General features: G+C 43.7%; 1 protein-coding gene across 4 annotated transcripts in view; it reads right to left on the bottom strand.

Moving 5' to 3' along the window:
• The window catches only part of PKHD1 (PKHD1 ciliary IPT domain containing fibrocystin/polyductin), a 280766-nt gene that overhangs the window by 213822 nt on the left and 43899 nt on the right, over positions 1 to 23045 (bottom strand). For all 4 annotated transcript variants that reach the window (XM_056343184.1, XM_056343183.1, XM_056343185.1 and 1 more), the window contains 7 exons: positions 20013 to 20143; positions 19083 to 19218; positions 15520 to 15715; positions 14003 to 14070; positions 9744 to 11357; positions 9445 to 9588; positions 1377 to 1590 (listed from right to left, as the gene is read on the bottom strand). In XM_056343184.1, coding sequence (XP_056199159.1) covers positions 1377 to 1590; positions 9445 to 9588; positions 9744 to 11357; positions 14003 to 14070; positions 15520 to 15715; positions 19083 to 19218; positions 20013 to 20143 — 2503 coding nt within the window. The remainder of the gene's footprint in view (positions 1 to 1376; positions 1591 to 9444; positions 9589 to 9743; positions 11358 to 14002; positions 14071 to 15519; positions 15716 to 19082; positions 19219 to 20012; positions 20144 to 23045) is intronic.

The raw sequence follows: 23045 nt of genomic DNA, 5'->3' as shown, positions 1-23045 counted from the left end.
ATTAGTTTAATTTCAAGATTAATTCTTTTTACCTCTCTACGACTCCCTACTCGTGTCTGCCCCAAGAAAACTGTCCTCCCCATCTCCTAGGATGTCACAGGACATTACCAATGCACGATGTGACTTTGGACAGGTCAGTTGGCCAGATTCCTGCGCTCTGGCCTGCAGTCTGCTGGCAAACAGTTCAGGGCACAATTCTGCCTTGCTCTCCCGCAACAGGAAAATAATTTTTTTCTGCCCTAGGACAGATTTTCTCAAAACTGACAAAAATTTCATCATTCTTAAGGTGTCTATTTCTTATGAAAGCCAGGTCAAATTAAGAAAACTGGTGTGCGGGAAGAAATTACAGTCTGCCAGGCAGATGCTGTAACTATGTAGATCTTTCTTTTTAATTATTTTTTTTTTAATAAGTTAAAAACATAGTGCCGTTTGTGTCTGCTGCCTGTGTTCAGTAAATCCAGTTGGTTTTCTTCTCTCAACACAGGGCATCTGGAACTCCCTCTGGTGACTCACAACACCAGCTGTGACATAAGGACCAGATAAAGATGAGTACCAAATCTCTGCAACTCCATTGAAACACCTGGACTGCAGCATCACCCACCAGACAGGAATGGGGTTCACCATGTACAGCAGATCATGGGCAATGTATTGCAGTGATATTCTAATTCTCTGTTTCTTTAGTGTCCTTTAGAAAGTTTTGTTCATCCATTTATTCCTTAATTCAGACCTCCCTCTTACTCCTAGGAGTAAGTGCTCTGCAGGTATAAATCCCCACAGCTCCATTAAAAGCAATGGTACCAATTTATACTCCTAGGCAACTTGGCCTTGGATTTGCAAAGCCTGAGCACCCTTGCTGAGTAAATATTGCACAACCTGCTGGATTTTCTCTGCTACTTTTTACTCATGAAACTGCTTGGAGAAAGGAAGGGGGGTGAGGGGGGGGGGGGGGGCGGGGGGGAGAGAAGAAGAAAAAAACACAACCTTCTGCTTCTCATAATGCCTAATCTTTTTCCCCATTGGCATCCACCAGATGTTGCTTTGGATCAGAAGATAAATATTAAAACCTAAGAAGGAACAAAGCAGGCTGTTTACGAGATGGATTTTCTGATGTCTCTCAAACCCTTTAAAAAGACGGGAGGGAAGGAGGGGGGGGACTAGTGTTGCTTTGATAGACACAAGGAAAGAATTTCACAACCCAGCGGAGCTCCCTAGTGGACTCAAGGCTAAATCGCTCTGCTGGCTTCAACCTAAGAACTAGAAATATGCTTCTTCAGTCCATCATTTGGCAGAGGCCAGTTCTGCAAAAGGTGAGATATCTTCGGGGGGGTGTTGCTCGGATGGGCCCCACTCAGCTGTTGAGGAGAAGAAGCACCAACCTGGCAAAGAGACCAGCAAAACGCCTCTGGGGTGGGTTGATGTCCCTCCAGTGCTGCTGAGGTGGGCTGTCCTCACAGACATACAGGTAAGACACATATCCTCTCTGGTGGTAGGAACCCACGGTGACTTGGACATCACATTTGATGAAGGTGGCTCTGTCTTCTCGGCAGTCAACAGAAGAATGCGTGAGGCCACAGAGAACGGCCAAAGAAGCTGCAAAGGCAAGAAAGTGAAAAAAATAACCCAAAGCAGCCACTAATACTAAGCATATCTTAGCTATTGACAGTTGTCATTGTGGATTCCTGATGTGCATATCCCAACCTCCCTTTTGGTGCATCCTTTTGGAGGATGGGTAGGTCTCCATACAACTCCTTCTGTCCCTTATGTGCTCGCTCACACAAAGCAAAATCTCCTTTGTGCATTGAGCATTAGGATGGTCTTTGGGATCAAATTGGTCTGTCCAGGAGGAGGTGACAGAAGTGATTACATACATGCACGGACAGTTCTCCCGGGAAAGACAGACCATGGTTTACAGATCAGACACAAATCCTTTACCAGGGACATGTGATAACTTAATGTCTGTCACGACTTTGAAATTCAGAAACAGGTTTCATGAAAGCATTGCCACAGCTTGGAGGGCTTCTGGGGAACATAAGTGAGATCTCCCACCTTGCTTTGCAGCTGAGTGTGACTAGAGGCTCGGTCCAAGATTGACTCCATGGATGTGGTAGAAAGTGTAATGGGAGCAGCCACTTTGCTTTGAGGTGTATTTAAGGAAGCAGTGGTGTAAACAGAAATTAGGTTTTCTTATTCTAAACCCAGACAAAAAACGGTAACAAAAAAAAAAAAAAAAAAAAAGAACTGTCTGTCCCTGGAGTTCAGCTCAGTTGAAATGTTTGGTTTTAATAATTTAAAAAAGGAACCATTTAAGGATTAAACAATGCTGGAGATCAAAACTGTTTCTCTCAAAACCCTGATCGTTTTGGACTTTTGGAGAATTTTCATTAACCCTGAACTAATCTAATAGTTGTAATGAACTCCTGAAAAGGTCTATGGACAGTATTACAGGCTGCACTGCAGTATCCAGGAGTGTTCCTCAAGTTTCAGAAACACAGTCAATGCAAATTTATCAAGAAAGGAATATTTTGGTTTGTTTGTTTACTTTTCTAAGTTCCAGTTTGTTCAAAAGGTATTTTGTTTGCTGGGAAAGTGTCATTGTTAATGAATGTCTTAGCTGCTAAGCAATTCTGAAAATGGGTTTTGAAATGGTAAAAATATGAAAATGCTATATTTCTAATGTTAAAAGATTTAGTGCTTTTTCTAAAAATTATCTCATATGGAGTACTTTTGAAAAGTTTGTAACTATTTAATGTTTAAGGTGTTTTTTGAAATATTAAAACCTAGCATTTCATCTGTTCTGAACTTCAGAGAGAGAGTTCACAATTTTTCTGTATTTTTCTTCTCTGAATTTAGAATAAGAAAAAAGTTACCCACATCATTACTTCACACATTTTGCAACATGCTTAATTTCTTTCCTTTCCCAAATCCAGTGAAAATTCTCTTGCTCGGCATCCATTCAAACATTGCCGAACACAATCCCTGCCTCGAAGACCAACATATAAACATGAGAGAGACAAGTAATAGACAGAGAAGCCTAAAGCAATTATGGCACCGTGCCTGTATTTTGCTTTTACTTCCCAGAAATGATGTCTAGAGCCACCTCAGGTGTTCTATAGTTCCCACAAAAGCCTTGTGCCTTCCTTGAGGCCAGGCTGCCATTCCAAGGGCATTTTAAGCAGCACTAGATATCTGTGTTTTAGCAAATTAGTGTAATCCAATAGGACTAAATACTATGAAGATCTTGCCTTTGCAACAACCTGCAACAGAACCAATTCAGTACAGGAATTTCTCCAACAGAGGTGCCATGCATGGGCTGTTTTGGGGTTTTTTTTTCAGCCAGTGAGAGGCTGAGAACTGCTCAAAACTAGCAAAGATGAAGGACATCCAAGCAGCAATGGCACTGCCCTTTTCCTTCCTCTGCAAACCCACACCTTTCCTGCAGAACAAAGAACTAGTCCCTCTTTTGTAAAAGGGTATAACAGCTCCTTCTGTTTTACTATTCTATTCTACTAGTGACACAAAAGACTATGATAAGCTCAGATGTGGTAATGGAGAAGGTACAGCTAATCTGGATGAATAACCAGCTAGACTAATACCATATATAGCATTAAATAGAGAATATTCATCTATCTATATATAGAATAGAACATTTTCCACTGTAAGGGATCTACCACAACCATCTAGTCCAATTGCCTGACCACTTCAGAGCTGACCAAAAGTTAAAGCATGTTGTTAAGGGCATTGTCCAAACACCTCTTAAACACTGACAGGCTTAGGGCATCGAGCATCTCACTAGGAAGCCTGTTCCAGTGTTGGACCACCCTCTGAAGATGGGTGGTCAAAGGAAGATTAAATGCACATTCCAGAGTTGAAGGGGAAAAAAAAAAAAAAAAAAAAAAAAACACCACACACCACCACAGGTTGCTGAGCTAATCAAAAGAGGCTTTGGGATTTTTTTTTTTTTTTTGTGGCCTTGGAAAGAACATGACAGTTTCCCTGGGTAGAAAACCAGTTGCACCCTATTTTAAGATCAATGTTAGAAATGACCCACGGAATCCCAGGACATTAATATTTTCCTAGATATTTTCCTAGATACCTTGCTGCTGTCAAAGAACTTGCCTGGATAATGTAGGCCACCAGAAGATATTACCTGCACAGTCCTTAGAGCTCAGCAGAACAGCCTGTTACTCTTTGGATACTCCCAAAATGTTACATGGAAATCAAGCATTCCTGATGTGCTCTGGTGCCCACATCTCAATGTTATCATGCCTGTGGGAACGTAAGGTTTTGCATCCTGCCAACTGCTGAAATAATTTCTAAATCAAACCAGGCAAATAAAAGGTATTCATTTATAAAATCTAAGCTAAAGAGCATGGTTACAAAGGGTTGTAGAGAGATCAGTGGAACCTAAATCTGAGAAAACCCTGCTTAATCTAGACACCCAGAAGCAAACCTAAGACTACCTTCTCCCTCTCAGATGGAAAGAGGGAGAGATCTCATCTCTGCACCCTACAGCTCCTGTCCATCTGATGGAGATACCACTCTTCAGGGAGATGTCCATTTCTCATTCCTTCCTTGGGGATCTCCAAGGTCCTCATTTTCCCCTGCTCCCAGAGGATTTAGTATCTTTTCTTAGGAGGAAATCTTGGCCTTCCTTTCACCCCCGTTCCTCTGACCATTAAACACAAATAACCCTTGGTATTACTGGTGCTGTGATCTGCCACAACAGTAACAAAAAAATCAACTAAAGATTGCAACGTACTTCGTATGTCCTAAAAGGATAGTCTGTCTGTTCTGGGACAAAATACTGATTAATTGGTTAGCGTTCAAACCTCAAAATGAAGCTGCTTTGTGCTTTATATTCCCCATAAAGATAAAACCTGCTAATGACATGTAATACAATCCCATCACTGAGATGAACCCATTCGTCCCATTACAGCTTCTCTTTTCAGATAAGACCCAATGGCAGCCAAATCTCTGCATGTTGGTAATGGGTTAGGGACCGACCGACCCCAACCCTGTCTTTGAGGGATACTCTGGCTCAAGGCAGGATCCTGGGATGCTCAGCACAAGGGCTTTTTTCTGGGTCACGGTTTAATAACAACTGCCGGATGTGTGATGAGGCTAAAACCTACAGGAGTTCCAAGGGCAGCTGCAGACTGATTGAACTACTGCCCAAGGACTCCCAGTGCCAAACCACACATCCCTGGTCATCCACCGCTCACAAAATAGACTGAAGAGCACATTATTAACATGTGCTTCGCAAAGAAGACAAAGGTTAAAATAAATAAATAAATGGGAAAGGGGAAAAATAGACCTTTTAAGGTCACCAAGTCCGACCTCTGACTATGAGGAATTGTTCCCTAGGAGACATTCATTTCACACAGCCAAGTTTCAGAAGTCCCAAGAGATGACTTTGCAAACATCTATTCTACTGCCTGATAGATCTCACTGTCAGAACATTCCTGCTGTGCAATCAATATGCTTCCCCCCTCCCCCCCCCGCCTTTTTCTTAATTCTATTTCCAGATTTGAAAGACTGAAGGGACCATTTGGATCCTTTAGTTAGATCTCCACAACAATCATCAGAGGCCGTGGTTTCTACTGAGGTCTCAATTGCCATGACATGTCCCCTTCACATCTTCTGCATTTACTCATAAAAATCACCCCATTTCCCTGGCTGTAGTCCTCCTCAGTCCTAGCTCAGCGCATCTCCTTGGAACATCTGCACTGCTGCAACCAAAACTCATTCCTCTCTCCACTCTTGCCCCATAGACAGAGCTCCACCAAGCCATATCTCTCTTCCTTTTAAACCAGCCTAATTTAATTTCTAGCCTTCCATCTAAATCCTCTTCCATAAACATCCACTTTTAACAATGTAATCTGGCTAACAGTAGGTCCAGAACTTGCCACCAAAGATCCCAAGAGATGTTATATCAAAGTCCTAATGCCAGACCTGTTACTCCAAGCATGCTGGTGCAACCAGGTTTTTCCCTGACGGATCTTCTTACCAATTCACCTCCTTTTAAAGGTGCTGCCTTTACCACTTTTAGTTTTCTTTGCTTTTTTTCACCCCAATGTCAAACGTACTATTTCAGGTACCAGCTCACTGCAAAACTTACATATGGTACCTACCTAATGGCACCTAATAGGAATATTCAGTTATTTTCTCACCTGCCTCAAGCTTCCTGCCAATCTTCCCATCTTTCACAGGAGCACAATCCAATCCCACAGGCGTTAATCACGTGTTCTGTAAATTTAACCTGAGCTGAAGAGAATCCACAGCTCTATTCACAACAGCGCCTTGACACGAGTGACAAAGCAAGAACCAGAGAAGGGGAGAGCTGTCAGGATCAAGCCAGTTCTCTACTAAACCTTGAAAGACTTGTGGGTTAGTTTGGGTTTGGGGGTTTCGGTTTGTTTTATTTTTTCCATGAAGGGAGCGTAGTTTCATTAATTTTATTTAATTTTCTTAAGCTTTAAGAGTGAAACTCAAATTTTTCGCTCCGTTCCAATTTTTCTGGAGCTGGCAACAAGCAACAGTTTTCATAAAGGCATGTGGGCTTACGTTCCTACTCCTTGTGCTCCGGATTGAGCACAGTTTCAGTACTTAGCCTGCCCAGCTCTTATCAATGATCAAACCAAAACCTTGCTGCAACCCCTCTCAACACCCGTTCCTAAGGAAGACCCTGTGGGGCAGGCAGGCTTATGGATGGATCCTGTGGAGACTAGCAGTTCCTCATGTCTTAGAAAACTGCCTGTTAAAAGGAAAAGTCACATTTCCTACCTGCAGAGCCTTGCCCTACGGATTTGATCACGAGTAAGCTAGATGGACTGGTTGGGGATTTCCACGTGAACATCTCTTAATCTTAAGCAGGCCAGACACAACATGACCTAGCACTGAAACCCCAGGGCAGTGAGCTGCCACCTGACATCCCGCAGTGCCAGAGGGGAGGTGTTTCTGCTTCACAGCATGCTGTAACAGAAGAAATGCAGCTTGAACTCTTCACTTCTCATCAGCCAGTCCACAAGCAGTGCTAGAAAATATCAGACAAGCATCCAACCTGGCTGGGCCAACCTCTGTGCCAAAGGGGCCCTGGGGCACCACAGACCTATCCCTCCCATCTCTTTTGTGGCTTATGGTCCCGCATCCCCAAAGTCACTTTGCCATCTCTCCCACGTGGACGAGGCTGTGAAAGAAAGGTCTGAGCACTGGATGTGTGAGTGCCAAATAGCAAACTTCCCTGGGCAAACAGCAGCACGTCAACCACGAGGTGAGACTGGACTAACTGCACTTAAGTCCATTCATGCCCTAGACGGTGGGGTTGTATAACCCTTAGGAGGAACTCTGTCTGGAAAGCATCTCACTCTATAGATTCGCAGATGCCACATGCAGGTGTGCACAGGCTGTCTCAGGGAGCACAAATAGCCTGGCAAACACTCACAGATTTAAGCAGCCTGCGAAGGATTTTTATTCTTTTTCTTAAATGCAAAAAAAAAAAAAAAAAAAACCAAAAAAAAAAACCCACAACATTTTCCTGTAAATACTCTATTGAGAGAGAAACATTTTTGTAACTCGACTGGTGAGATTTGCAAGACTGCACGCTGCAAAAATCCACGGCAGGGGAGAGAGGGGGTGTCTTGTAACTGGCCTCAAAGCAGGGCTGCCTGCATCCCTTTGGCTGGTGAGGCAGCACATCCTTCGCATCCCCTCGCCAGGAAGGCGGCCCGCACGGGGCCAGCAATCAGCGGGCACTTGCTGACATCTAGTGTCGGAATAAGCTTCGTGGTCCTGCCTCTGAGATGGCTTTCCCGAGGCTGCCTCTGCCACCCACCACCCGGTGAATTTTGAACACAGTTATTAATGTTTTCACAGTCTGGATCAATTTGATTTGCATTTTATTCTGCTGTTCTTCCTGCAATAACCAGAATTCCCTGTTTTGTGCTGTAGGTTTATCAATGCTCCAGCACCATGTCTTTTTTCTTGGTTAAAAAACAATAATAAGCAGTTTTGTGGACTATGCCTGGATCTTTTTTAAAAGAAAGAAAATTGAGGCCTTACAACCTCTTGGCGTCTCCTTTTGAGTGTTTGGGTTTGGGTTTTAAATCCCTTTTTTCCCCTCCTCTCCATTTTTCTTAGTATTCCTCATGGATGAGGAAAGGGACCATTTGAAATTATAAGAATAAATTAAGAATTTTGGAATAATTGGGGCTGAAGACCACCACTGGATGCTTCTTGTCCCAATCCTTGCTCAAAAGAACATTAAATTTCACATTGGACTGGTTTCTCAGAAACTAATCTAGTCAACTTTTGTCTATTTTGAAGGATGGAGAGTTCACACACATTTGAGCAAAACCCTGGCCATTTACTCTGATAGACACTCTCCCTGTCAGCTTTCTTCCAGGTCCACAAAAGATAGGAGGCTACAAATCTTTGGTCACTTGGATGATGGACCTCTGAATGGCCACAGAACAGCAAATATTTCTGTAGATCTCAGGATGTTGTCCTCACATCAGAGCTACGAAGGGGCTGAAGTGTTACATGACCAAGTGTTGGAATGCTGCAGCACCAAGGTAGGGGCTCTTGCCTAGTGTTTGGGGAATGGCATATGACTCAGGGTGAGATTCCAAGTCTTAAATCCTGCCTTTTGCAGATCTTAGAAGCCTAATTCTGTGCTGCCAGCTGGAGAGGGAGGAATAAATCCTGTCCCCCAGGAAATGTCCGTTTCAAAGAGTTTCCTCCAAAATTGAGGCAGGGTTATTTCTCTCTGAAAGAGCTAGTTTTTGGCATCATTCCCTGCTACCACTCTCCAGTTAAGGAGGATGTTCTGGCTGTGGGATGATCCCATCTTCCTTTCAAGGAATTCAAATTCTTATCTCCAGCTTCCAAAAGGTATGAACTGGCCACAGTACATCTTTTGTTCACCCTCCCAGTCATTTATCTTTCCCCCACCACCACCCCCTTACCCCACTGAAGCTGTCCCACCATGCAGCCAAAACACAAAACACATGAGGCCACAGAAGAAAAGACATTTAAGGGAGCTCAGCTCACTACGATGGTCACGATGGCCAAGAGCAGCTCGGGTACCCAGCCCTGCAGCTCTCATGCACATTTTGTATGAGGCCGTTTTCCCAAGGAGTCATTGCCACAAGGAACTGATGAAGTTGCACAATTGATGAAGCATATCTCATACACATCCACAAAGCATGAGTGACCACAGGCGCATGGTGGATCTAGTCCAAAACCATGGCCATTGACACAAAAACTGCCCCTGACAGCAACTGTCTTCAGACTGAGCTCAAAACCCACAATTCAGTGCTATGTTGGCTCCTCTCCTTTCTCCAGAGCTGCTGCTGCTGCTCTGTTCCCCTGGGATCCCCCAGTTTTGGGTCAAGACAGTTTTTTAGAAGACATTAACACAATGCCAGGTTTTGCATCTTAACTGACCATGTAAGCGTGGGGCAAGGCAGCTCAGGTCAGTCATCGTCATGTTGCCCAACAGTCCACAGCTGGTGCCACAGACTGTGACCAAAGTATTCCCTGGGGAAAACCCAGTTCCACGCAGGTAAAGCGCTCCTCCGTTCAAACCACCTTGGAAAAAGACAGAAAACGGGATTTAAGGCAAAGCCCGACAGTCAGCTCTCAACAAGGGTATTTTTTTGAAGTCATATTTTTTCTTTCATGCCAAAAATAACAGTCATTGCAGTCCCTCAGTGGAGGAGCTGCAGCAAGCCTCCATGACTTACCCCAGTTGTAGTGGGCAGCTGCCACCATCAGAGGAGAGGTGAAGGTCAGGTTGGAGGAAGCCCAGCCCCTGGGGACATCTAGGCCCAGCACATGGTACTCGCCAGCAGGGAGCCAGGGAGCTGAGCACTGCAAAGCAGAGCGAGTGATGGTGACACCGCTACAAGCAAAGTCTCCAACAAATACGTCGATGGTGTCCATCTCTGTGACTCGCGAAACTGTCACGGTTAAAAGGAGACCAGTTGCAACAAGCGAAAGGAAAGCTGGGGTGAACTCCTCACTGTAGCTTATCCTTCCAAGGTAATAGGAGATGCCATCTACTTTTAGACTCAAAGCCCTAGTCCCCTTACCCGGAGGCACCGTGCACTGGATAGCTACACAGGTGACACTGAGAACAAGGCAGGGGTGATGATCAATGAGAACAGAAGTCATTCTCTTTCCTTTCAGTGCCGAGCCTACTAGGGTGAGTAGGCCTCCACCGTTGGTACTGAAGTTCCGTGGGTAAAACCGGTACACCTGGGGCAGGATGGTGAGAGCACTGGACGCCTTTCTGAAGCAAGCTTGCCCACTTTGCCTGTTGGATACGGAAACGTTGTGCTCCCCTGGGGCAATGCAACCCGTCTGGCACTTGATGCTGGTCTCATTCCAGAAAGTTACCTTGCAGACAGCCTGGTTATTCACATGTACCACGGGGCTATCGCTTGCCCATGCCAAACTCTGTCCTTTGATCATCACGTAGGTGAACGTCTCATTCATCTCCCAGGTCACCAGATCTACAATGGGGGTCCACTGCTCATGAAGGTGGAGTGTACAGTCTCCAAGGCAGACACTGGTGATCCCGTTGACAGTCACTGTGACATTAAGAACCCAAGACACCTCAGCCAACCAGCGGTAATGCAAAGGATGAGCGCCTGGGAGGACGGTACAACTAATGGCATCGTTACCAGAATTCTGGATCTCGCAGGAATAATTACTTCCCAAGCTGACCCGTACCAAATTCCTCCTGGATTTTAAAGCAATACCAGATATAGTGAGTAACATCCCACCACAGACTGATCCTTGTGATGGGAATACAGAGGTTATCCGTGGAGTTATTGTAAGGGCCTGCAGCCTTGCTGTCACACGAGCATATCCTAGCTGCCTCTGAATAACCTGGATGGGGAAAGTCCCAGGCTCCAGGCTGCTCAGTGGCAAAGAGCACTGATAAAACATGGCAGAGTTGTTGCCACGTTGAAACTCCAGATCACATTCACTGAGCCCAAGCTTAGCCACAGATCCAGTGATGTTTATCCCCTGGATGCTCAAGAGCAGACTGCTGTCTGTGATTTCTGTTTCAATGACAGTAATCAGAGGAGTCAGAGCTCTTTGGTAATTAAAGGTGGTGGTCCTTTTTGCAGAGAAAGCATGTTGAAGTGACCTACTGCTGATGACTACATTTACTCTGACAGACACGTCTTGTGAATCTTCATTGGGCAAATTAGCAGCTGGAGGGGTCAGGCACCAAACTGTCTCTTCTGCCAAGTGAGTAACCGTACAGGTTCGCCTGTCCATTGAAACAGAAAGCAGGGCAGGATTTTGACTAAAGCCTACCCCAGAGATTGTGAGCAGCGTTCCACCTAGGAATGAACAAAAAAAAAAAGTAAGGAAGAAAGACATTATATGCAGGAAAGGAATTAATAACTGTGTGTGAACAATCACAAACCATCATAAAGCTGATAAGCACGGCAGACAGTCTTGGCCAGGGTGAATGGATGAAGAAATTAAGTCTTTTTTTTTTTTTTTTTTTTTTTTTTTTGGAACAAGACAGCTAGAGATAATAGCCATCATATATCAGGATAGTCCTACGTGAACAGGAGGCTAAGGTATCAGATAGCCAGGGACCTTCATGGCAGTAAATGACAGCAGAAAGCCACCACAGAACTAGAAGAAGCCACTGCGAAAGGGCCTCTGCGAGGAAACAGAGAATTAATTCTTCAGGGAATGGGATTGCTTGTACAGAAGATGGTAGAGATGGTTTGCTCCTGCTGCATACAGAGAAACAGAATGGGTTATGATAAACTATCGAACAAAAAGCCGGAACTGCAGACCTTCCTTCAGTCTTCAGTTCTGCCTGGCCACTCAGGCAGAGCACCAGATTTGCCATGCACTGATGGTCACTTGCCCGCGAGGAGTTCACTGACCAGAAAAGCTGATATATTGATGAATGCTTCCAAGTTCAAGCCCTCCCCCCCTACTGACATACTCCCAGCCTGCACCGTTTAAAGTGGGTAGAACAGGAAGAGAAAGGGAAGAGCAGTTCCCCCTCCACTGTCAAAGGCAACTCTGACCAGGGCTTCCCTCGCAGGGGCTGGAGGAAGGCAGGCTGCCTGCTTTCCCCTGTCTTTGCCTTGGATGTTTTCATTCCCTGGGTATCTACTGAAGACCACGGAAGATGACAGCAACTGGGTAAACAAGGCTCGATGTGAACTGATAGGATCATTCATATGGAAAAGCAATCCAGGAAGAGTTAGATACGAAGTTATGACCCCCAAATGAGTTGTCCTGTTGTCTAGTGCTGGAAGCTGGAAGTCTGTTGAAGTATCATCATCCATTGCTCCTCACTCATATAATCTTCCTAAATCATCCCATGTTTGGGTCACTCTGGGAAACAGGCTATCTTTGGTCTGATCCAGCACAGTTGTTCTACAGCATGGCAATGGAGTTTTCCTCTCCACACTGACAGAAGGAGCCTTGGGAGTCTCTGCTACCACCCTTGCCAGTGACAATAGGTGCTAATTATCTGGAATAAGCATGAATCTTGACGTATGAATTTATATAACATTGTAAAGCACCGGTATATGCACTGCCACCCAGGGTGCTGAGAAGAAGGGCAGCACTGAAGAAGGAGCAGTCTGGACTTTAGGAAGTCATAATCATAAAAATGCAAACCCTCCAGCATTCCCAGCCTAATCCCATGCTCCCAAGCCCAGAGCCCAGCTGAAGCCTCTCTCGATCTTCCTTTAGTTTTCAGTACTGTTACCCCCCATGCCCTGCCTTGTTTCAGCCTCTTTGTCCATTAAGCCCATGCCCTTTCTTTTCCCATGATCTGGCTGAAAAATAACTGGTTTTATGACAGGGTTCCTTTTGAGCAAGCTCCAATCCTTAATCAGATGGCCACGAAAGCGTTGAGACAACAAAAGATTAGAGAAAAGGGGAGAAAGACTGGGGCTTTTTGCAGCAGTGATATTCTAAGTCAGCTTAAGCCATTCATAAAACTATAGCCAAAGAGTTAATCAGTTCTTATTTAAATTTCAATGTAAGCTTAAATATGAAAAGGTGCAAATTTTTTTATTATTATTTTTATTTTTTTTAGTATAGCTTAATCTTCATAAATGATAGGCTTTACTCTCCAAGCTCTATCCCTGCTTTCATCTTTCAAGGCTCGGGCACTTCACAAACTATTGAACTAATCATACACCACAAAGCCACTGAGTTTTTGTATCTTTAAATGCATTGTAAACCTGAGAGAGCAATCTGTGGAGGACCTGAAGTTGCATCACAAGAATTTCTCTGTCTTCTATAAAAGCATTTCTAAGGGCTCATGTAAAATTCACTACAGGGATTTAACTCTCCCCCACCCCTAGCCAAATGACAAAATAAATCAACCAGCCCAAATATGCTTTTTAAGATTTAAAGTAAAACTTTTCTTTTTAATTCAGAGATGTTTTGCTCCGAAACTCACATAAATTATTTCCAATGTTTAAAAGATTGGAATGGGAATTATAAATATTTCCCTTTCGATTAAAATTAACATTGGAAAAGGGTGTGGTTTTTTTGTCATTTCAACTTAAAAATGAACGTCCCCTTTGGGATCACTTGAAATTGTTGTTTGATTCAAAGCACAATTGTACCCTGCTTTCCACCTAACTTTCTTGCAGAAAGCTTTGAAAGATGGAGGTGTAATGACTGAAGGAAACAGCACAGATGAGTCAGGTGTGGGTGTGCTTTGTTTTCCCAATAGGAACATGCAAGGAGACATGAGCAAGGACTGGGGGAAATGAAATTCAAAGCACAGGGAGCCCAGAGCCAGCCAACCAGGTAGAGGGATGCTCACTACAATCCCACATTTCCAGACTGCTGCTGTCTGCATAATCAAGGGTCACAGATTTAAACCACCCTCATTTAAACTGATGTGAAATGGGATGCCCTTTCCATTCCTGCAGGAAAACTGTGCCCTTGATCCCTTTAACGTCCCTAAATGGCTGCAGATGTACTGATTTACCCAGAAAGGAGCCACAACATGGCTCTATGCCGAAGATCTCCGAGATGTACTGGATTAATGGCTCAACCCTGCAAAACACAAGCAACATAGAAAGGGGTTTGGTTTATTTTTGTATATATTTTTCTCTCCTGCTGCGATGCTATTCCTTCTTACAACTCCTTCTAGGTTGGAAGACCAAACATCCGCCTGTCACACCCCCTTGGTTCAATGCCACAGTGACAAGTCCACCCCACACACCAAATTTTTCCATGTGATTTCAGTGACATCTATTATGAATGCTGTCTTATCAAGTGGCAACCTGTGAGTCAAATTTAGTTCATGAGGTACAACTGAATTGCCCATTAAAATAAGCAAGAACGAGGGAGGGGTTTACCAAACAAATGCCACTGTAGCTATGCCCATGGACAGGAGATGCAAGTGGACTGAAGAGACATCCCAGCTGCCTTCCCTCCTTATGTCCTCCCAGGAGGCAGCAGAGGTAACTGCAGCAAGAGGAAACCTCAGCAAGAGGAAACCCAGAGACAGCCTCCTGAAGCCTGCTCAGATAAGGATGTAGCTCTGCTTCTGTCCCACCTACATCTATTTTTCCTCCTCATCACCCTCCTTTCAAAAACAGCCCCGTCCTAAAAAGACACATCAGAGAAGTAGACCTTCCCAAGCCTGCAATCCAGCCCACCAGAGATCAGAGTTGTCTCCTGGGATGACCCATCTCCCTCCACTCTCTGTCCCTGGAGGCAAAGTGATGGTGCCGCTAACAGACTCCAGTGTCAGATAGGATGAATCCCTGCATGTCATCCCACTGACCACGGGCTTTTTCCTTCTGAAGTACAAAAACTCAACAAGCAGCTTAGGGTGGTTTGTGAGCAATAAAAGCAGCTCCCTCCTCCCCAGCACCATTGTTTCAGAATCATTCCTAGCAGCTGCCATGGACGCTGTGTGGCTGAGGAGCAAAACTATGTTGCTCATGAATGCATTGTTGCATCCCCCTTTAAGGTCAGTATTCCCCCACATTTTAATTCACTTATACTACATTTATCTGGGTATGAACTTGAGGTGTCACCTTAAAAGATGGAAACTGCATCATTTAAAAATTCTCCAAACAAAGCATTTTTTTATTTTTCAAACTAGCTTTTGTTTTTCTCATGAAAAGTGTTTCTTCTCTTGTGCTGTTTTCCTACAGCAGGATTTATCTGCATTTGACCTGAATCTGTGAATACCTTTGATTTCCTGAATATGCATTTTTCATCAAATCAACTGTTTTTTCTAAAATGTTTCTCTTCTGCCTCCTACTGATCCAAGGGGAGTTAATTGACTAGCATTAGCAGTTTGCTGACTTCGGTTTCACAGATCAATAAATGCCTTGATAATTATTCATAATTTTATACCACACTGCAGATTTCACCGTTAGGTACAGAATTTGTGAAAACTCTTACCTTTATTTTCAGATTAACCCTAAAATATCAAACAGGATGGAGAATTGTATTTATATATTACGGAAGGTACATACATTGACGCACCTGTGTGAAGTGACAGCAACGCCATTGATGATAACAGAAACATTGTACCATCCCGCAGCCAAAGCTGGAAGCGTCACATTGACACCACGGTCCGTCTGCACCTGGATCTGTGCCCCTGAGCCCCCAATTTGGACCTTGATATCTGCCCCATGGTAGCTGGCAAACTGGGATATTCCGATGTGAAGCTCCTGACCCCCTGCAGAAAGAAGAATGGGTGGAATTATTTCAGTGTTTCTGTCAAGAGTTATTTTAGCATGTGTAACCATTGCCTGAGGAAGAGTATGGAGTCCCATCATGCCAGAACAGGTCTGGTCATGTCCATCAGCCCAAAACAAAAACCAGAGGACCACAAGAGTTCTGTATCCCACTCATCCCTTGGCATCATTGTTAAGGTCACCAACCACCAATGTCGTCCTGAGACATTAGCACAGTGAGCTTGGCTACAACCATCGATGGCCACTCTCAGCTTGCTGATACGCCTTCAGGATAGGACAGGATCTGTGCTCCCTTACCATAAACACCTATCCTATAAATATCTGCAGCTAATTAGAGCCAAATCCAGCCTTTGTAAAGCACACAGAATCTGGAGCTGAGGAGTTCTGGGATTTTTCCTAAATTCTTAACAAATAATCCAAGCCCCACGCAGCTCCTTGCTCACTCGCCCATGTGGGATGGGGGAGAGAATCAGAAGGGTGAAAGTGAGAAAATCTGTAGGTTGAGATGAAGGCAGTTTAATAAGTAAAGCAAAATCTGCACACACAAGCAAAGCAAAGCAAGGAATTCATTCCCTACTTCCCATGGGCAGGCAGGTGCTCAGCCATCCCCAGGGAAGCAGGGCTCCATCACGTGTAACGGGAAAACAAAAGCCAAAATGTCAAATTTCGCCACATTCCTTCTTCCCCCAGCTTTATATGCTAAGCATGACACTCTGTGGTCTGGAATATCCCTTTGGTCAGTTGGGGTCACCTGTCTCAGTTGTGTCCCCTCCCAGCCCCTTGTGCCCCCCCAGCCTACTCACTGGTGGGTGAGGTGAAGAACAGAAAAGACCTTGGCTTTGTGTAGGCACTGCTCTGCGATAACTAAACCACCCCTGTGTTACCAACAGGGTTTTCCGCACAAATCCAAAATATAGCCCCATACAAGGTGTTATGTAGAAAATTAACCCTATCCCAGCCAAATCCAAAGCACCTCGTTTTCAGGAAACATGGTCCTCCCCCATTTAAGCTGTATTGTGAGCTAAATTATACTCAGTTTATAGAGCATGCTTTCCTTTATGTGTGCGTAGTGTAGTAACACAAAAGGACAAGGACAGTAGACAAGGAAATTTCACAACCTAAATTCCTCCTGAAAAAGCTTAAATAATTAGAGTGGTATCCAACAGCCCAAATAAAGGTATTTTCACCAAGATAGCTTTCTGTAGTCAATGAAGAGAAAAAGAGGTCTTTATGGCACGATTCATCTTACTGTAAGGGAGACAAAAAAAGCTGTGGTGAATCCCACCATAGAAACATCTATTTCTCTTCACTGACTATGCAAGGCACCTAAACAAGTGCAGACAGAGATGTGTTTAGGAGGTGAAGCTCATCCTCCTGTCTCCTCTGAAGGGTGAGGGTTCAATTACGCAGAAGCACCAATAAACAGGATGAGGAGGGGTCTTCAACCCTAACTCCCTGCTTTCACATTATATAAATCCCTCTCCTAAATTAATCAAGAAAAAAGAAAATTATCATCCTCCTGAGCCAGCCAGCCCAAAACACTTGTCTATGTACAGAGTTGCTTGAGAACAGATAGCAAAGATTAGCTGTCACAGACCAACTCCATTTTAGCCCATTCCTCTTCATTGAGCACACGTCACCGTTATCCTAGCCACAGAGAGAGGTAGTCAGGAGCAGCTCACCTGCTTCACTCTCTCTTAAGTCTTAATCAAAATCAACTTCTATAGGTTAATGCATTCTTACTAAAGATTCAGTGGCAATTTTGTCTCCCAAGCAGAGGGCAAGGTCACTTGGCTTTAGCAAGGTCACTGTTGCCATTCAGCCCCCCAGCCTCTGCTTTGGAGGAGTCTCTGCCTCCCGTGAGGTGGGAGAACCTGTACAAAGCTCCCTTCATCTACCAGGTCCTCTAAGCAGATCTTGAAGCCAGTGCTTTTCAATTCTGCACGCTCAAGAGTCAGATAAAGTTTGAAAGCCTGTGAAGTTGAATATATTTATAGTGTGAACTCTTTGGACTCTTGGTCAATTGTCAGCTTAATCCTAGATGCCTGGAAGGCATCAGTGTAATTTATTTATTCTTTTTATTATATAGGAGGGAAATTATGTTAAAAAATGAAGCCATGGAGGTTCTGAATAGGAGATTGAACTCAGCCACACCACTGTTCAAGAGACAATAACATTAAGGAATTTCTTGCACCTGGGCTGCCAGCGGCTAGAAAAAGATCTCCCCTTGGTGCTATGGTATCTGAATAATGTTCAGATGATAAAGGACATTTTTTCTTATTTATGCGTTCTGGAGTAATAGAAAACAACAAGGGCATTTGGGAAAAGGAACAGAAATGCCGAGCGTGAGTCAAGAAGTGCATTTTGTCACTGGCAGTCACCTAATTCCTTGCATCCCCACCAAATCCAGCCAAACTGCTGAGCTGGGGGAGCTTTATTAAAGTGTGTACTGGAGAAGTTACAAAAAGCAAGGAAAAGACCTGCAGATGATTGCATGCTTGGAGGAATGGGAGTGGGGTAGGTAGGAAAGTAGGAATATTTCTCTCTTCCTCCTGTCTTCCTTCCTCTCCCTCTCAGGTACTAGGAATCTGGTTGCCACACAGAAATGTAGTAAACCTTCCCAAAAGACTTGTTTTTAAGTAGACAGTGCTCACTGTTAATGCCTTCTATTCCCAAAGCCCAGCCAAACCCTTGTGGGGAAAAAAAAAAAAAAGAAGGGAAATGAGCAAAAAACCCAGCCCCAAGTAGACACATTCAAAAGACAGGAATGATAAACAGTCCATGAGATCTACTTCAGATTTTTCCCCCACAAAGTCCATGAAGTCTATGCTTTGACACAAGGTCAAACTGGAAGAAACAGTTTAGCTTGGAAATGGGAGACCGTAAGACAAATTTCCCTCTATTCTGTTTTCAGCAACCCAAAATGCACATAATGCACTTTATGATCAACCCTCTGGGACCCTGGAGAAGGACGTTCTCTAGGGATCGCTTCTCTTGTCATGGCTGAACCTGTTACCAGGAACAAATGGGTGGAATAATTTCAGGGCAGAGTCAGAGAAACGGGACACAAAGGGAGCACTGTGCAGCACCTGACATCCTGTGGACATCATCCATACTGGCCTAAGGCAAGTACCTCGTTATCTCACGTATGCTAGAGTCAAACCAACATAAAACAACCAGACCTGAGCAGAGCTAGCAGGAAACACAAGGAGTACAAAGTTAAAAGAAAACAACAAAAGAACAGCATCAGATTAACAAACTCCATAGACCTAGATTCCCCCTGCTCCACCACCATCAGCAACAATACTTCCATAGATGATGCCCAATACACGTCTGCAGCCTTTTCACCTGCTATGCCACTTCTGTTTCTGCTTAGCGATACTACAGCAGGGTTTAAGGAAGGATCATACTGGAACAAGTTGGTAACTGTTGTTGACTGGTATCCAGAAATTAGTGTCACACGGACAGCAGCATCTTCTGTACCCTAGAAAAAGAAATGAAAAAATGTCTGGGATAAGAATGCACCAATAAAAAAAAAAGTTATTCCCTATATTTCTACATCTCCCATACTTAATAACTTAGGCACATGGCACTGACAGAATTTGTGTATCTACCAAAATCAAATGTATAGTTACATTGACTTTAAAGGGACACCTATGGAAAGTTAGAAACCTTAAAACAATCCCAGGCTATGGATATTTTCATTCTCTGTATCTGTTCTAGCAAATGAAACAGTCGTAGGTTACAGACACTTATCCCTACATGTAAACTATTAACATTGTCCTGGGTATAACTTCACCATGCAGTAAAGAGCACTGCTGCTAACAACCCCTTAGGCACATTTTTGCATGACACACAGATAACGTCCAAAGGAGATCTAGATGTAAAGTAGAAAATTTGGAGCTGAAGAGGATTCAGCAATGTGATCAAAAGGAGTTGTCCCAAGCACGTTTAATTTACTAGTAGACAACGGAAAGCAGAGATGGGCAATTTTGCTGGAGTTCAAAGCCCCGGTTTTGTTTATGCAAGGCTTGGCTAATGACATTGCAATCTGGATTTTTTTCCATTTCACTGGTTTTCATAAATTCCCAGTCAATCTATTGTTAATTAAGCTGGTCTAAACTGTAGGAGTCATCCACAGTAAATTGTCCCACAACCAAGATTTCGCTGATGGGCTATCATTTGCCCTTCCCCTAGTGCAGGTTTAGGCCAGGAAAACACAGGAAGGCCTGTAGGCTGCTGACTGTTGCAAAAAAAAAAAACCCCGTGATTTCTTACCCGAGAGGGAACTTCACATTCAATTCTCGTTGAATTTCTGCCATCCTCCAAAACTGGGCAAGGCTGAGAGCCAAATAACACCAAGTTTACCCCTTCCAGACTGGTCCCCCTGAGAACCACTCTCACTCCTCCTACAAAACCAATTCTTCCATTACATTCAAGATGTAGAACAATATTTTTATATGCAAAGGTTTCTTTATTAATAGGTTACTGCAAAAGGCAGTACTGTCTCTCAGTTGATCTGATGATCTGCTTCTACCTTGCTGTGCCTACCTTCCTCTCTTTCACCAGCGATCCTTCTTGCCTATTATTTGAATTCTTGTCCATGATACAGAAGGACTGGGTTTGTTTCTCGGTTTATTTTTTAATTACATACTTATTTAAGCCAGCAAGGTCTGGCCTCTGATCTCACCCTCAGAAAGATCCCCAGCCCAAGAATGAAATAAGGAAGGAAGGAAGAAGCACTAAGAATGGAAAATGAGCTTAACACAGCAGGTGATTTCACAGTTCAAATAGCTGCCAAGCACCCTGCTGTCAAAAAAGCCTGTAGCATGTGTCTAGGAAACTTGGGTTAGAAAGGGGACTTGGCAGGGCTCAAGGCTTAGCAGGGTTATGAGGAAAGTCACAGAGGGTTTGATTCTGTGAAGCACTAAGAAGCCTCAGTTCTGCTTTGTGCCAGCCACAGCTGAGCCTCTTCAATCACATGCAGGATCATACCCAACACAAGCCAGACTCGCACTTGATCTTTCTGCAGCATCCATTTCCAATGCAAATAGTGAGGGTGCAGCTCTGCTTTTCCAAGTGACTAGAATATTCAGGGATATTAGAAAGAGAAACGGGATAGAGAACAGGAATGGACATTAATGGCAATTCTAACCTGGACTTTGTTCTTTGAAGTGATTCGGAGACTAATTTAAAAAAAAAGAAAGAAAGAAATTTTGCTTGAAACTTACAGCTGCTTGCTCTAGTTATCAGTACCACAGAGTTTTAGGGCTGTGGCTGGACAGACAGACTGTGCAGGCAGGAACTTTATCAATGCAGTGTTTACGTGAATGTATTAGTATGGCTGTGTTAGGAACCAACTGGATATGATGGTTTTCATGTGTGATTTAAGCAAACTTCTATAGAAAAGTCATTATGTATTGACAGCAGAGTCCCTTGTACCTTTTCCTCAAAGTAACTTGTCCTGCTAATTCTTTACACCACTAGAGAATTACAGAAGTTTAATCTTCTAGATTTTCTCTGGCTAGCAGCAAAACCATGCAAGTAACAGCAATCTGATATGTTAACAGCAAGTTCCTTCCATCCACTGGAACATGGTAATATATTTAGAAAGGCATCCCATGCTTATAGAGTTAGGTCGCAGGGATCTCCCAGCACGGTACCACCAAGACCAGTGATACGTTGACAAGAGGGAGCTGATGCAGCAAAATACAAGATGCTTCCTCTCCTGTAACATTAAGTCTGCAGAGTCAGAAACAGCAAGAAGTCAAACCTGAAGCCACGTGTCTAATGTAACAGTTGTCAGATAAGGAGCCTCAGATTTAGAGTACAAAATCCATGTGTGTTGTGTAAAGACTGATGCTCTTAAGTTTTGATATCTACACTTATATCCATATGCAGTGAAATACTGCATATGTGCACTTTACGATAAGATTGAAGAGAAGTATTTTAAATGGAAGAAATTAAAAACACAGATGGAAGCTGTAATTCTTTCCAATTATAAATGTTCAAGGCATATGTAATGTAAGATAACATTATACTTGCTTTCTTCTTAATGAGTGATGGATCACTGTAATTGGGAGAACAGGATTGCCAGTGAAGGAAATAAGAAGCAAGGCCCAGGCACTAAAACTTGCCATTGTTGGCTTTTTTCTTTTAGGTTTTTTTGGGGGAGTTTTTGGTTTTGTGTTCTTTGGGTTTTGGTTTGGGGGTTTTTTTTGTGGGTTTGGGTTTAGAAAGAAAAGGGTTAGAATAGATTTCTTTCCATGCACCCCAACAAAATAAAAGCAAAGAAAGCCATAACTTCTTGCTTTCCAGCTTTGGAACTCTACATTGTCCCAAGTCCATCCCATGGCTCATCCAGAGAGGTTCGCTCTGCCTCCTCCAAGGTGGCCAAGCATAGCACAGACAGCTCACCAAGCCACATGGCTAAGCGAGCTTCATGCTGCACCTAGGCCAGTACTTCTGCTCTCAGCCATGCGTATTACCATGATTTCAAAGCACCGCAATACTGAAACTAGCAAGTTTCCATACAAAAGCAGGATAATTTTTACTGTCCGTGTAGACCTGCATCATGTTCTCTCTAGGTGCATACCCAGCTGCTTGAAAGCAAGTCACATGCTGAGACTGTTGGTCCTTACTGCACAACTCAAGTGTGTAAAGAGGTTCTCCACATTTCTCATTGGGTTGGGGAAGCTCTTCCCTTTCCCAGCAAAGGAAGGGTGGCTTTTTACAGCATTTAGTTTGTCTTAACTACAATTGTCTAGACACTGTGGAGGAACTTCCAGGCGAAGTCTTTTCATCTGTGTCACATACAGGGCAGATGAGAGAGTCATAATGGTCCTTTGACCCCAGAGCACTGTGGAAAATCTTCCAGGCTCTTGTCTTCAGGGGTGGAATATATCACCCTTTATTTCCTCTTCTGTTTTGAGGAAAGGAGGGGTAAAGGGAATGGAAGGAAATTCAGTTTAGTTTGAGCTTCTCTAGATTTCTGAGTTTTGTATCTAATTTTACAACTCAGAATATGAATTCATTTCAATATGAGTGGGATGAACCAAAGTTCAGCCATTTCACAATTAGGCCAGATTAATTCAAATACTACAAAGCTATGTGTTAAATGGATGTGGAGAGATGAGCTATGAAACTCTAATACCCATCTGATTTGCTGGAATGAATATACCTGCACTCGAACTCACTATTCCCAAACAAAACTAGGCAGGAAACTGGTTGGTCCACAAAGAACCAAGGAAGATCTGTCACTCTTTACAAGACTTGCCCCAGTGCTTTGGGGTACACATGATGTGTCCAGCC

Source organism: Falco biarmicus, chromosome 6 (assembly GCF_023638135.1).
Source record: "Falco biarmicus isolate bFalBia1 chromosome 6, bFalBia1.pri, whole genome shotgun sequence".
Classification (NCBI taxonomy): Eukaryota; Metazoa; Chordata; class Aves; order Falconiformes; family Falconidae; genus Falco; species Falco biarmicus.
The sequence above is the reverse complement of the archived record's forward strand: the minus strand, read 5'-3'. Positions and strand labels throughout refer to the sequence as shown.